The 14754-nt window shown below is 37.9% G+C and overlaps 1 protein-coding gene across 1 annotated transcript in view; it reads left to right on the plus strand.

The window, feature by feature from the left end:
• CAPNS1 (calpain small subunit 1) overlaps window positions 1-14754 on the plus strand; it is a 76549-nt gene that overhangs the window by 16015 nt on the left and 45780 nt on the right. The window contains exons 3-4 of the mRNA XM_053721727.1: window positions 12484-12517; window positions 13523-13612. Of these exons, the coding sequence (XP_053577702.1) occupies window positions 12484-12517; window positions 13523-13612 (124 nt within the window). The remainder of the gene's footprint in view (window positions 1-12483; window positions 12518-13522; window positions 13613-14754) is intronic.

Consider the following 14754-nt stretch of genomic DNA (forward strand, 5'->3'; position numbering starts at 1 on the left):
GCTGAACACATCTAGCTGACCAATCACAAGAGACAAATGTGTGCAGGCACCAATCGGCAGCTTGTTCCCACTAGTGTAGGATATGTGCTTATTCTTTTTCAACAAGGGATACCAAGAGAACAAAACACAAAAAAGTGTCTTAAAATTACGTTTCTATCAAAATCGTGCAAGTTTCATTTTGACTTTCTTATCCCTTTTAACAAATCTAATATGCAAATATAATTTTCACGTTTATTGTTCATTTAGTCATTTAGAAAAAATGCAATGAGGTACAATGTAGTTTTAAAATTGTACTGAAAAGTAGAAAATTCAAAGCATGCTTTTCTTTTGTAGAATGAGTCGCACATACCTGAACAGGGCTGTTGCTTTGTCGTGTCTGAAGTTTTAGGTCTCATCGTATACGCTAAGTGTTTTAGACCTGCAGGCCTAGTCGTTTTCTGTCACAAAATGTAAGAAGGCCAGTTTGTCTTAAAGGGACATTCAACACTTTGAGATAGTAATACAAAATGTTTAATTATATGTTGTAAAACAACTTGGCAATATACTTTAATTATTTATTTTGTTCCCTTTTCCTGTAATTTAATTCTGAATATAGTGGGCTTCCCAAATTCCTGTTAAAAGTGGAAGTGCAGACACAACTGTAATCCACACAGTGATTGGTTGCACACTCTAGTAAACCCTTTATAACTGTTCCTGATTGGCCTTAGCAGAAAACGAAACCTAAGTTACAATATGGTGGCACCCACTGCTTTTATGGAGATAAAAAGGTTACCTTTATTTTTTCAATATTTAAACTGTAATTTAAAAAAACATGTGTATGTATTATTATCAGGTTAATATTTGCTCTGAATACATAATTCTATAAATTATGTATTTAGTGTTTAATGTCCCTTTAAAGGACCATTATAGTAAAAAAAAAAATATCATGCGCTATTCCGTTAGACTGGGGTGGGGCAGACTTTTGTTAGGCAAGGCCTACCTCTAATTTTATTCCAAGTGACGTGGTCACCTAACTAAAAAATAAAACCCACCAGTTTTGATGATAATAATAATTACGATAATGTAATTTATTCAAAAAACAAAGAATAGTCCAGCATTGTCACAAATAGGAGCTACTGGCTGACACAAATAATACAGCTTTAAAAATCATCAGCGCTCTTTAATAACCAATACAGCAGCGTCCTGTCTTTACTTACTGCAAGAGCTCTCTCTTTACGTCACACTTGGACCGTCAAGCAACCTTTATCTGTGTTGCGCGCTTGCGTATGATAAGTAGTCTCGCAATCAAGACAGCTCGAGACTCATTCTACAAAGCAGCTTTATTGGCTGGATGCCATGTCAGGTTGATTAGGGGGCAGGTCCTGTAACCAAAGCTGGGGCAGCGAGTTCAGCTACAGCTGGGTCGCGCATGCTGAAGTACAGTGCCCATACCGCTGTCCTACACATAGCCGATTTCAAAAGTCTGAATAAGAGATTTTTTATTTTTTTTCACACATCTAGGGTGACGAGGCTTTTTCACTCAGAATCTAGAGTCTATCTAGAATTCTAGATTCTGAGTGAAGAGCCTCGTCGCCGTAGATGTCTGAGAAATCTTTCTCTTATTATGCAGACTTTTGAAATCTTACAGGCGGTCACCTCAAAATTCACTCGTGGTCCACTGGTAGACCGCGATCTACCTCTTGCCCACCCCTGCGTTAGAGCATGTAATGCTAAGACTATCAACCCCTGCAAAGGGTTTAAATATACAATAGTAAACACGGTTGGGACTAGTAGAACACTGCTGGTCCAAAGCGAAAAATTTTGCGGATTTAATCAGCAGCGCTACCACATGACTCCATTATTGTACTAGCACTGCTGATTGGATCATGTACATTTTCCATTCAGGACAAGCAGTGCTCAGTGAGTCCTGAGTGGTATTTCTACCAGTTTACAGGGGTTAAACACACAGTATTTTAGAGTAATTGCCTTAAAGGGCCAGTCAACGTTGTTATCAATGGTACTGAATTCTGCACAATGTGCAGCGTTATGTAACATAAGCCTAGCACTGCCTGTATAAAAAAAAAAAGACATATTAAACCCCCTCCTAACTTTATTTTCCTTCCGCTCCTCCTCCATTTATTTTTTTCTTTTCAAAAGTACGCCATGGGCACTGTGTCTAATCACAGGGCGCCTTATCGCTCCGTTGAACTACATGTAGTGTGCCCCCGCACTGGGTAAAACTGACTTCTGTTTTACCCAGAGTGGAAACACTCTACGTGTAGTTAAATGGGTAGGAAAGTCAAAATTAAACTTGCACAATTCAAATAGAGCCAGTCATTTTAAGACACTTTATATTCACTTCTATTTTCAAATGTGCTTTGTTCTCTTGGTATCGCTTGTTGAAAAAGAATACGCATATATCCTACACTAGTGGGAGCTGCTGCTAATTGGTGCCTGCACACATTTGTCTCTTGTGATTGGCTAACTAGATGTGTTCAGCTAACTGCCAGTAGTGCAATGCTGTCCCTTTAACAAAGGATAACAAGAGAGAGAAGCTTTGTGTGTGTATGTATATGTATTACATTACAGGTATTTCGAAAATAATTCCAGTTTTCCCACTTCTAAAAGCTTTGCACGTGTAGCCTGTTATGAATAAACCAACATTTTCCGGTTTGTGCATCCTCCTCTTCCAGTAAACGAGAGGGAGTCGGTTGGAATTGGCAAGAATTACAAAAGTGATACTGATGATTTAGTCTGTTTTTAGGTTAAACCGCTTTACTTCTTAATGGGGCAGTAAACCTTTTGAGCTTGTAATTTAAAAAAAACTTTGAGTAGCACAACATCTTTGCAATTTACTTTTCTTATTATTTTTTTATTACCCCACACACACCTTTTTTTACTTTTTTATAACATTAAAGGGCCATGATACCCAAATGTTGAAACACTTGAAAGTGATGCAGCATAGCTGTAAAAAACTGACTAGAAAATATCCCCTGAACATCTCTATGTAAAAAAGAAAGATATATTTTACCTCAAAAATTCCTCAGTAGCCACATCCCATTGTAAAGGACTTCTAAACAGCAAATCAGTATGTCTGTCTGTCTGTCCCGGGACAGCGAAAGGAGCGAGCATTTGTGCACACTCATCTTATTTCCCTATTCAGTGTAAGGAAGTTTACAATGAAATCTCATGAGAGTTAAGTCAAATCTCATGAGATCACAGTAAAAGAGTTCATGACCTCAGCACTGCTGATGCTGATTGGCTGCTGTACATTTCATTTTTTTTATTTTTTTTTACCTACAGCTGGGCAGCAGCTGAGTATAACTTTTTACACAGAACTTACTCTGCTGAGCTGAGGAAATTTTGAGGTAAAATATCTTCTTTTTTTACATAGAGATGCTCAGTTTATATTTCCTGTCAGCTTTTTACAGTTATGCTGCATCAGTTTCAAGTGATTTAGCATAAGAGTATTATGTCCCTTTAAGGCAAAACCTATTTTGAACATATTTAAACGCTGCTCTTGCATATTTTTCTAACCATTTAAAGTAACACAAGTCATAATTAAAGGGAAAGTCTAGTCAAAATGAAAGTTTCATGATTCAGATAAGGCAGACAATTTTAAACAACGCTCCAATTCACTTTTATCATCAAATTTGCTTTGTTCTTTTGGTATTATTTGTTGAAAGCTAAACATAGGTAGGATCATATGCTAATTTCCTAAGCCCTTGAAGGTTACATTTTGACAGTTTTTCAGTTACAGTGCTAGTTTGTGTGTGTCATATAGATAACATTGTGCTCACGCCCCGTATAGTTATTTATGAGAGGGCACTGATTGGCTTAAATGCAAGTATGTTAAAAGAACTGAAATAAGAGGGCAATCTGCAGAGGCTTAGATACAAAGTAATCACAGAGGTAAAATATATATTATTATAACTGTGTTGGTTATGCAAAACTGGAGAATGGGTAATAAAGGGATTATCTATCTTTGTAAACAATAACAATTAAGATGTAGACTGTCCCTTTAAACTTTCATGATTCAGATAGAGCACACAATTGTAAACAACTTTCCAATGCACATCCATTATCAAAATGTGCAGTCTTTTTTTTTTCTTTATATGCAAACTTTTTGAGTCATTAGCTCCTACTGAGCATGTGCAAGATTCACAGAATATATGCATTTTGTGATTGGCTGATGGCTGTCACATGGTACAGGGGGAAGGAAATTGAAATTTGTCAGAAGAAAATCTACTATTCAGACTAAGTGCTTTTATGTTGTCGTTAAACAAAGTAAAATTGCAAAATCAACAAATGCATAATATAATGGTCCTTTTTAAATATTTTGTACCTTTCATGCAGATCTTTTGCAATATAGTGATTCAGTATTAAAGGGACACTGAACCCACATTTTTTATTTCATGATTCGGATAGAGCATGAAATTTTAAGCAACTTTCTAATTTACTCCTATTATCAATTTTTCTTCATTCTGTTGCTATCTTTATTTTAAAAGCAGGAATGTAAATCTTAGCAGCCAGCCCATTTTAGGTTCAGCACCATGGATAGAGCTTGCTTATTGGAGGCTTACATTTTCCCACCAATAAGCAAGCATAACCCAGGTTCTCAACGAAAAATGGGCCGGCTCCTATGCATCACATCCCTGCTTTTTAAATAAAGATAGCAAGAGACTGAAGAAAAATTGATAATAGGAGTAAATTAGAAAGTTGTTTAAAATTGCATGCTCTATCTGAATCATGAAAGAAAACATTTTGGGTTTAGTGTCCCTTTAATGCATCAATAAAAAAATAGCTTTATTGTCCCTTTTAAAGGGACATAACCCCACTTTTTTTTTTTTCTTTAATTTTTCAGTTAGAACATACAATTTTTAACACCTTTCCAATCTATTTCTATTAAATTTTCTTTGTCTTTTTGTTATCCTTTGTTGCGAAGCAGAAAGATAAGTTCAGGAGTGTGCGCGTGTCTGCAGCACTATATGGCAGCATTTTTGCTACAATGTTATACATTAGAAAGAGCACTAGATGGCAGCACTATTTCCTGTTATGTAGTCCTCCAGATAGATATCTCTTCAACAAAGAATAACACGAGCACAAAATATAATTAAATTGGAATCTTTTTTTTATTTATTTTTTAAATTGTTTTCTCTATCTGAAAAAATTAAAGAAAAAAATAGGTTTTATGTCCTTTTAAAGGGACAGTATACACTCATTTTCATATAACTGCATGTAATAGACACTACTATAAAGAATAAGATGCACAGATACTGATATAAAAATCCAGTATAAAACGGTTTAAATACTTACTTAGAAGCTCCCAGTTTAGCTCTGTAAAAAAGGTAGCTGGAAAGCCCCCTGCAAGTGGTTCTATAGCAAAAGAAAAAAGTAGACACTCCCCTCTCTGCTTATGAAAAGACTCTTTACATAAACAGGAGCAAGCTGGAGTTTGTAGACATCGGTATTCTCCTAAAACTTTGAGGCTGGGTTAGGAGTCTGTAGTGTAAATCAGCACAAAGTTATTTAAAAATAAGTTTTTAACATACTGTATGGGCTATATAAATGGATCATCTACAAAACATTTATGCAAAGAAAAATCTGGTGTATAATGTCCCTTTTAAGGTCTAAAAATGTTTGTGTACTGGGTGTGACATCGCAACTGTCGCGTTTTACGTTGTCACTAACGATTACTCTTAAAAAAAAAAAAACTGTCAGCAAGTTAAATGGTAGCAAGATGCTGCTTTACCTGAAACATTTTAAAGGGACATAACATGTTTTTGTGTGTGTGTGTGTGTGTATGTATATGTGTGTATATATATATATATATATAACAATTAAATACTACATTGTTAAAAGTCGAGAGAGAAAATAATGGTTCCTTTAATTTTTAAAGGGACAATAAACACAATGAGATTTCTATATAAAATGTTATGAGTAATGAAACAACTTTGCAATGTATTCGTTATTTATCTTGCTCCCCTTTCATGTCATTTTAGCTTTAAAAATTGGGTCATTTCTAATTCTAAGAACTTGACATGCACACTCTGCTACATATCTGTCCTTAATTGACTTTATCAGCTATTAAAAAATAACTACAGTAAAAAAGATGTTAATTTGTTTTAAAAATGTGAAAACTTGGCTGAAATGTTCTATAGCAACACAACAGAAATGTCTTGTAATTGCACAGTTCTTACTGTCCTTTTTTAAAAGCCTCTTATTGTGTGTGTGCTGAGGTCAGTTAGGGATAGATATTAATTAGATACTGCATTGAGTAAACAATCCCTGTGTAGAGCAGTGTTTTTCAACGCCATTCCTCAGGGCACAACAGGCCAGATTTTCATGATAAACAAACAAAGTGGATTCCAGCGAGTCTCAAAGCACGTATAAACTTTATTCATGAAAAGCAAAAAATTGGTAAAAAAAAAACAAGCTAAGAACAACAGCGCAGACTTGTCTTACGCGTTTCGGCGTTGGAACGCGTTAATCATAGACATACTGTGGCTGCCATCAACCGGAAATATAAATAGTTAGCAATTAACATAATTACTCAAATCTGTGTTCTGTATAGTACATTAATTGACATAGTAATAAGAAATTATTACATAGTGCGAGTAAATTATGAAATCCAATATGCAAATTATTCAACTTATCTCCCTAGACTGACTCAGCATTGTACGGGGCCATAAAATTACTAGCTTATCAAAAAAACACAAATATACTGTGAATAAATCGGAGATTGTTGTTTGACCCCCTCTATCTTTGTATAAATTACTTATACTTTTTCAAATATGGAACAAGAATATATTGACTTTATGCAAAGTTCCAAAAGATATTGCAAAATTCATTCTAGCGTATCAAATCCTATTTAGTTAGAATGGGGAATATGATAATATGCCTCTATGTTAATGTGACCTCAATATCTATAACCTTATCATATTACAGTAAAAATATCTACATAGGTTCACACAGCTTAATGATGTTTCCAAAAATTTATAAAATCCCCTGTTATATTAAACCCTAAGGGCTTTCTGGTTTTAAGTTTAAAGATCCAAAAAGTTTGGTGGATCTATCTCCTCCTCTTGGAGGGGCTTTAACCCATTCAATAATCTGCCAGACTAAGCTAGTGGTGACCTTTTGATGCCTGTATATAAAGTGTCTCGCTAAATTGAGTATTCTACTCCTTGGTCTATGTTGTTGAGATGCTGATTCGTGTGCGTGCCTCTCTAGTGGTACACCCAACGTACTGCCTGTCACAAATGGAGCATTCCACTAGATAAACTACATATGTTGTGCGGCAGTTTGTACATGCCAATAAATCGTTTACCTTTTTTGTGTTACTTTAGACTGAAAATTCTTAGTAGGCTTGGCATGACAAGCTATGCATTTACTAAAATTGCATTTAAAGTGTCCTTTGACACTCAACCAGCTGCTGGTATTAGTCCTTTGTGTTTTTAGTACGCAGGGTAAAAGCATATTGCCCAGGGTACTACCTCGTCTAGCCACGTAATTACAACCTTTGGATACATAATCCTTAAGGCTTCAGCTGTTAAAATGGAAAGGTGTTTCCCTATTATGTTACACATTTCTTTCCTAAACTTTCCTTAAACTGTGGGTTGTAGGTGGTAACAAAAACTGACTTATTGTCATCAAATTTGTTGTTTGCATTATTGGCCCTACTGGTCTTGTCATTCTTTTAACTTCCAGGAATGCTCTATTAATAACCTTACTTGAGTGACCTCTTTGTATGAGTTGCAATTTCAAAATTTCACTTTCTTTTAGGATATCTGTTTCGTTCGTACAGTTTCTTTTAATACGGACAAATTGTCCCTTAGCTACACCAAACCCTGTATGTCGTGGATGACTGCTTCGTGCATGCATTAGAGCATTAGTGTTGATCGGTTTACTATATAGGGTGGTACTAATTGACTTAGAGGAAGCATTCCCTATCAGTAAAGCATCTAGATAGGGTATGCTCAATCTATCAAAGTTGTATGCAAATTGTAGATTTACTGTGTTAGAGTTCAGGTAGGCCACAAATCCCTCCATCTCTAGATCCGTTCCAGTCCAGATGTACAAGAGGTCATCAATGTACCTCTTGTACATACGTATATGTGAACGATATGGGTTAGTAACTCCATAGACACTGCACCGCTCCCACCAACCCATGAATAGGTTGGCGTAAGCGGGGGCAAACTTTGCCTCCATAGCGGTGCCACGTCTCTGGAGGTAGTAAGTACCTTCAAATCGAAAGTAGTTATGGGACAACAAGAACTTTAATGCTCTAATAAGAAAATACTTATGTACAGTATCATAATAACTGTGGTGTTCCAGCATATACTCTACTGCTTCAACCCCCAACGAATGGGGAATTGCAGAGTATAGACCCACCACATCTTTAGTAAGCCAAGAGCAATTTAAATCCCACACTACTTCTTCCATACTTGTTAGTAGATGTTTGGTATCTTTCAAAAAGGATGGTAACTGTAGCACTATTGGCTGCAAAAGTGACTCAAGCCAGCTAGACAATTTATCAAAAAGAGACCCTATGCCAGAGACTATTGGTCTTCCCCTCACCTCGACCAAGGACTTGTGAACCTTGGGGAGGTGATGGAAGATGGGAGACAAAGAAGTACTCTGATGTCTCTAAGTCAAAAATACCCTCCTCTAGACCATCATCCAGAAGATCCCAGAGCTTAGTTTTAAACTCATTAGTGGGATCCCTGTGTAAGGTGAGATAAACCTCTGTATCATTGAGTTGTCTCATGGCTTCAGAAATGTAATCCTCCCTATCTTGCACTACTATACTTCCCCCCCCCCCTTATCAGACTGTTTGATCACTATATCTTGCCTTGTATTCAGGGTATGTAGTGCTTGTGTCTGTTGGGGGGTCAAATTTGAGGAAGAGCGTTTATGAGATTTAGACAGCTCTATGAGATCCTCCTTTATCCTATGGTGAAAAGCCTCAGATTTTTATGATATCTGAACTAGAGCACAGGGGAAAAAAATCAGATGAGTGTAGCAAAGTTATACTTGTGAAAGTTTGCAGTGGTCACTTCTATTCTTAATGTGTAAAATCTGCATTCTTTAAAATTAAATTACAGGTATCAGATCCAAAATAAATAATGATAGTATAATATGAAGTTGCTGCGTGGGATTTTACATTTTTTTTTCTCCCCTACTTGTTTTACTACATATAACAAAAAAAACTTCCATGCAATATTAAAGGGACATTAAACACTTTGAGATGAAAATATAAAATGATAAATCCTATATATAGAAAAAAACTCTACAATATACTTTCATTATTTTATTTCATTCTAAAATTGTGAACTTTTCAGTTCCTATTAGAAATGGAATTGCAGAACACTCTGTTATATCCCACACAGTCATTGGCTGCACACTCTAGTGACCTATTTATAACTTTCCCTAATTGGCCACAGCAGAGAAGATAACCTCTGTTATCATAGCAGACATATATGGCTTTGGCATTACTTTTTGGTAATTAGAAGGCCGCTAAATGCAGTTGCGCACTACACTTATGCCCAACATTGAAGGGGTTAATTTTAGCTTTAGATTACCCTCCCACCTGACACATCCCACTCCCTAATCCCTCTCAAACAGCACTCTTCCCTTCCCCCATCCCACAATGGTCACCCCCATCTTACATACTGGTAGAAAGTTTTTATATATATTTTCTGCAGTGTAGGATCCACCCCCCCAACAGCTCTCTAATCCTCCCCCATCTACCTGTCTGCCAGTACCCAGTTTTTTGTTGTTTTTTTTTTAAAATGTTAAAATACCCAGTTTTTCTGTAGTGTAGCTGCCTCCCCCTCAATACCCTACCCCTTCCAGATCGATTTCCCACCCTCTTATCCCATCCCTCAGTATGATCCCCCTCTCCCTCCTCCCCACTCCCTCCTTCCCCTTCCCTGCCTCTCTAAGTGGGATTTTTCAGCAGCCGTAGTGGTCCTGCCCCTTCAGCAATGAGCCTCCCACTGCCCCACTCGGGCGTGCAGAAATAACGCAATCTCGCTAGTTTTAGCGAGATTGCGGCAGAGAGAGGCCCAGAACAGGGTACGGCGCTGGTTGTTAAGGTGTTAAAGAACTTTTGTAGGCTCAGGAGCTCGGAGTTAGCTGCTCATTGGTGGCTGAACATATATGCCACTTGCCAGTGGATTATACTGAAGTGTTCAGCTAGCTACCACTAATTTATTGCTCCTTGATCAAAGGATATTTAAAAGAATGAAGCAAAATTGATCATAGAAGTAAAATGGAAAGTTGTTTACAAATTGAGGCTCTATCTGAATCATGAAAGAAACCTTTTCGGTTTTGTATCCTTTTAATGTAATTGTATTTTGTAGTTACGTAATCCTGGCACCGGTTATTGCACTACTTGTTTTTACTGAAGTGTGACTGCGCATATCTGTGTTTCCCTTGGGCTTCTGGATGCAGTATTTTTTTTGTAATTGTTTTATTGAAAGCCATGGTAATCATACAATCCAGGGGTTAATGATGAGTAGGTTTCAGAGATAAATAGCTTTAGAACATGCAGACAAGGCTTGGCAGACGTCCCAGCAATGCTTTGTCGTCTGCCGCATTCCATGTAGTACTGTTGTAAGCCCTTAGCATGAGTACACATTTGTGTATGAAACACTTTCAGAACCTGACTAAGCTGGAACACACATGGGACATAAAACAAGTTTAAGATAGAGACAAAATATAATATGTACATTTAATTACTTTACCTGCAAACTTATACTGCAGTGCCTCGCCATTAACCCTTTCCTTTAAGTTTCCGAATTGTACAGCTCTAACTCCCCCCACACAATTCCTTTGATGGCTGTATCTATATCTACAATTTCTTTGGTAGAATGCAGAAGTACGCAGTGATTATCTGCTGTGAAATACAACGCCTGCTAAACACTGATGGGGGGGGGGGGTAGATCAGACTACTCCATACTGCATGGCTATGTAAGTCAGTTTGCTTATGTTTGAAAATTATTTTAAAATACTTGCCAACAATTTTTTTATGCAAACTAGTTTTACTTAATTAGCCCTTTTAGGAAATGCACAGATCTCAACATGTTTTATGGCACTTTAAAGGGACAGTAAGTAGACGTGCATTCTGCAGTTTTGTTATGCGGGAAGAATATGACCATTCACGGCATTCAGCTCTTTTCGTAGCCGGATATCTTCTTGTGAAAGTGCAACACACTAACATCTAGAATTGGCACAGAAAAAAAAATCTGGCTCCAAAAAGATCCAAATGTCTCATTCGGCAGCTAAAAATAACTGCAGAATGCACTTGTCTAATAGTAAGCACCTTGAGTTTTTAAAGGGCCATGATAGTAATTATAATACATGCACAGAGCCGAGAACCGAAACTAACGCTGAACCATCCAGCAGCGCTAGTCCCACAGCTGGGTCATGTGACTAGCCGCAGATTCCGCTCAGGACCCTTTCATTTAAAGGAACTGTAAACTCATTGAGATTTTAATATAAAACATTGCATTATCTTTCTGTTATGCATTTATTGATTCTGCTAATCAGATTCACTATTCTCATTAAAGGAACACTAATGGGTCGATTTATCAACCCATTCGCCCCACTACGACTGCAGGTTCTCACAAGAGAACCTGCCGTCCGTATTTAACAAGCAGTCGTTATCAGACCACTACTTCCCTAACCTTTCGCCACCTCTTAGGTGGCGATTTTCAATCTCCCCGGTCTCGTCCGACCGTGGAGATTGACAGCTCCTGCCCGTGCGGGATTGGCTGTGTGCGGGCAGGGGGCGGGATTGCACGTGAGCGCAAAATAGCGCTCGTGTGCAATGCTTAATTCCTGCCGCAGCTTGATAAATACATATTATGCACCTCCCTTTGATCAAGGGTGGTGCCATTATGGAACCTATGTTACACTGCAGGTATCTGAAGGAGACTTTCTGCACATGTGCAAACAGATCAACGCTGGAATATAGCAAAATATAGATTTAAACATTCTTCATAATTTTACATTTATTTTACCTTTTATTTGTGTAGTGTCCATTACTTCCTGTCAGAGCCCTACAAGGAGGCTGTGGCCTCTGCAAGAAGGTTTATCTTAGCCTGATGAGATGGTTTACTATAAAGTGAATAGACAAGATAAACTGAGTCAGTTGCAGGCTCTCTAACCAATTTGGAGTTGGCGGATGAAAATCATCCCAGATTTATTCGACTGGGGTGATTGACAAGCCCTAGTATCACTCAGTTGGTTGCGTGAGGGTAGGGGGGCGGAATGGAAAAAGCATTTGTCCATGCAATGCAAACAAATGCACCCCACAATCTGCGATCAAATACGGTCCCAAGTTTTTGTTTTTTACAAAATCTGTTTCTTTTTATTTTTACTTTGAATTAACAACATATTTATTTTTATCAAAGGAGTTCTATATAGTATTCCTTTTAAAGTTTAATTTTGAAAATTCATGTCAATAATTGTTTAACGCTATTTAATTTCTTGCAGTGAGGCTGCTTCTAACTACAACCCTGAGCCCCCGGTAAGTCCCACCTTCTTTTATTTGCACATTTTACACACAATCCTAAACCATCTTCTTGCACACTAACCTATCCTCCTATTCTGTTTCTACTGCTGCTTCCAACTTAAATATCACCTGAACATCTCTATGTAAAAAGAAAATTAAGATATTGTACCTCAAAATGTCCTAAGTATTCACACCCCATTGTAAAGGACTTTAAGCAGCAAATCAGTATGTCTGTCCCGGGACAGGCAAGGGAGTGAGCCTCATGCACACATGTTATTTCCCTTTTCAGTTTAAGGAAGTATACTATGAAATCTCATGAGAATTAAGTGAAATCTTATGAGATCACAGTGAATGAGTTCATGACCTCAGCACTGTTGATGCTGATTGGCTTTTTACAGTCATGCTGCAGCATATTCAAGTGATTTAGCATATGAGTATTATGTCCCTTTAACTACATATTATAACTTCCGTAATACCCTCAGTCTCCCTACACCTTAAAGGGGCAGTGTACACAAATTTTCATATAACTGCATGTAATACATATGTACATTATACTGATATAAAAATCTAGTATAAAACCTTTTAAAAACTTACTTAGAAGCTCCCAGTTTAGCACTGTTGATGAGGATAGGCTGGGACACCCAGTGAAAGGGGCTGGGGAAAAAGTAGAACAGACACTCCCCCCCTCCCCCCTTTCTCCCCCAATTCTCTGCATATAAAAAGACAGATAACAGGAGTCTGTAAACGCATGTATACATCTGACACTGTGGGTCTTGGTTAGGAGTCTGAAAATCATCACAATGTTATTAAAAAAAAAAATAAGCAAAAATATACATTGTTGCAAAAGCACTCCCAGATGGGCTATATAAATGGATCATCTACAAAACATTTATGCAAAGAAAAATTTAGTGTACAATGTTCCTTTAATACAGAACATCCTCTGCTCTGGCCTCTCTTCACATTTACACATACCCCCTTTTGTCTGATATACAGCGTGACTTTCTTTATCTTTCCCATCAGCCTCCACGGAGCCATTTTTCAAATGTTGAGGCAAACGAGAGTGAGGAAGTTAGACAGTTTCGCCGACTGTTCACCCAGTTAGCAGGAGAGGTAAGTTTCTGGTCTTCTCTTTTTTTTTTTTTTTTTTTTTTTTTTTTTTTATGCTTCTGTAGCAGATGCAGTACTCTAATTTCAATTTCTGTTAATAGGGATATGAAACCCAAATTTTCTTCTTAAACGGGGAGAGTCCACAGCTGCATTCATTACTTTTGGGAATTCAGAACCTGGCCACCAGGAGGAGGCAAAGACACTCCAGCTAAAGGCTTAAATACCTCCCCCACTTCCCTCATCCCCCAGTCATTCTTTGCCTTTCGTCACAGGAGGTTGGCAGAGAAGTGTCGGAAGTTTTAAGATAATCTCTTATGGAGGGTAGTACTCTTCGGAATGGGACTGGAGTTTTAAGTAGTCCTGTCACTCTCTCAGTGAGAGCTTGGATGAAAGATGGAGTCCGGAGATGCAGGGAGAGTCTTTCTGCGAAACCATCCCGACTCATATTAACAGCTCCTTAGCAATCAGCATTGACAAGTTTCGCTGTCTGCTTTGTTCTCTCAAGTCCATGTCAGAAGCGAGGCTACTATCTGTCACACCTAAAGGGCCGTGTACCTGTTCCACGGTGTAGATTCCTTTTAAGATCGTTTAATTTTACTTAAAATGTGTGAAATGTAATGTAAATGAAGAGTCAGGGTCTCAGTGGGACTCCTTTATCTTATGGAATCAAGGGTAAATATCTCCTGAGGGGGGTTATTGAACAGGGGGGACTTTAATCATGTTTGTTATGTGACTCTGTCTGCTAATGTGTTGTGATTTGTGGGCTCGTGGCTATATCGGAACATAACAGCGTTTTTTGTCAGGCTGCGCAGCCCTGGTGGTTTTAGTGCGTCTTTTGTTGGCCTACACGGTGTACCTTGTGACCGGTAGTGGTCACATTTCTAGTCACCATTTCTGTATTCCGGACCGTGTGGCTACGGAGAGAGTCTGTTTCGCTGGTTGTCTGGGTCATAGGAGGTGGTGAGTGCCCCAGCCATTGGTGGTGTAAGGTGCCATTTTATTTTGTTTTTCCTATCCATAATTTGTATCCTTGTTATGGAGGACTCTGATTTTTTGGAGACGGATGTCTCTGATTCAGATTCTACTTTTTGCGAAGAATATTAAATGGCCCGGGTAATCCATGCCCATCAGTTATGTTCCGCATG

Source organism: Bombina bombina, chromosome 7 (genome assembly GCF_027579735.1).
Source record: "Bombina bombina isolate aBomBom1 chromosome 7, aBomBom1.pri, whole genome shotgun sequence".
NCBI classification, from domain to species: Eukaryota; Metazoa; Chordata; class Amphibia; order Anura; family Bombinatoridae; genus Bombina; species Bombina bombina.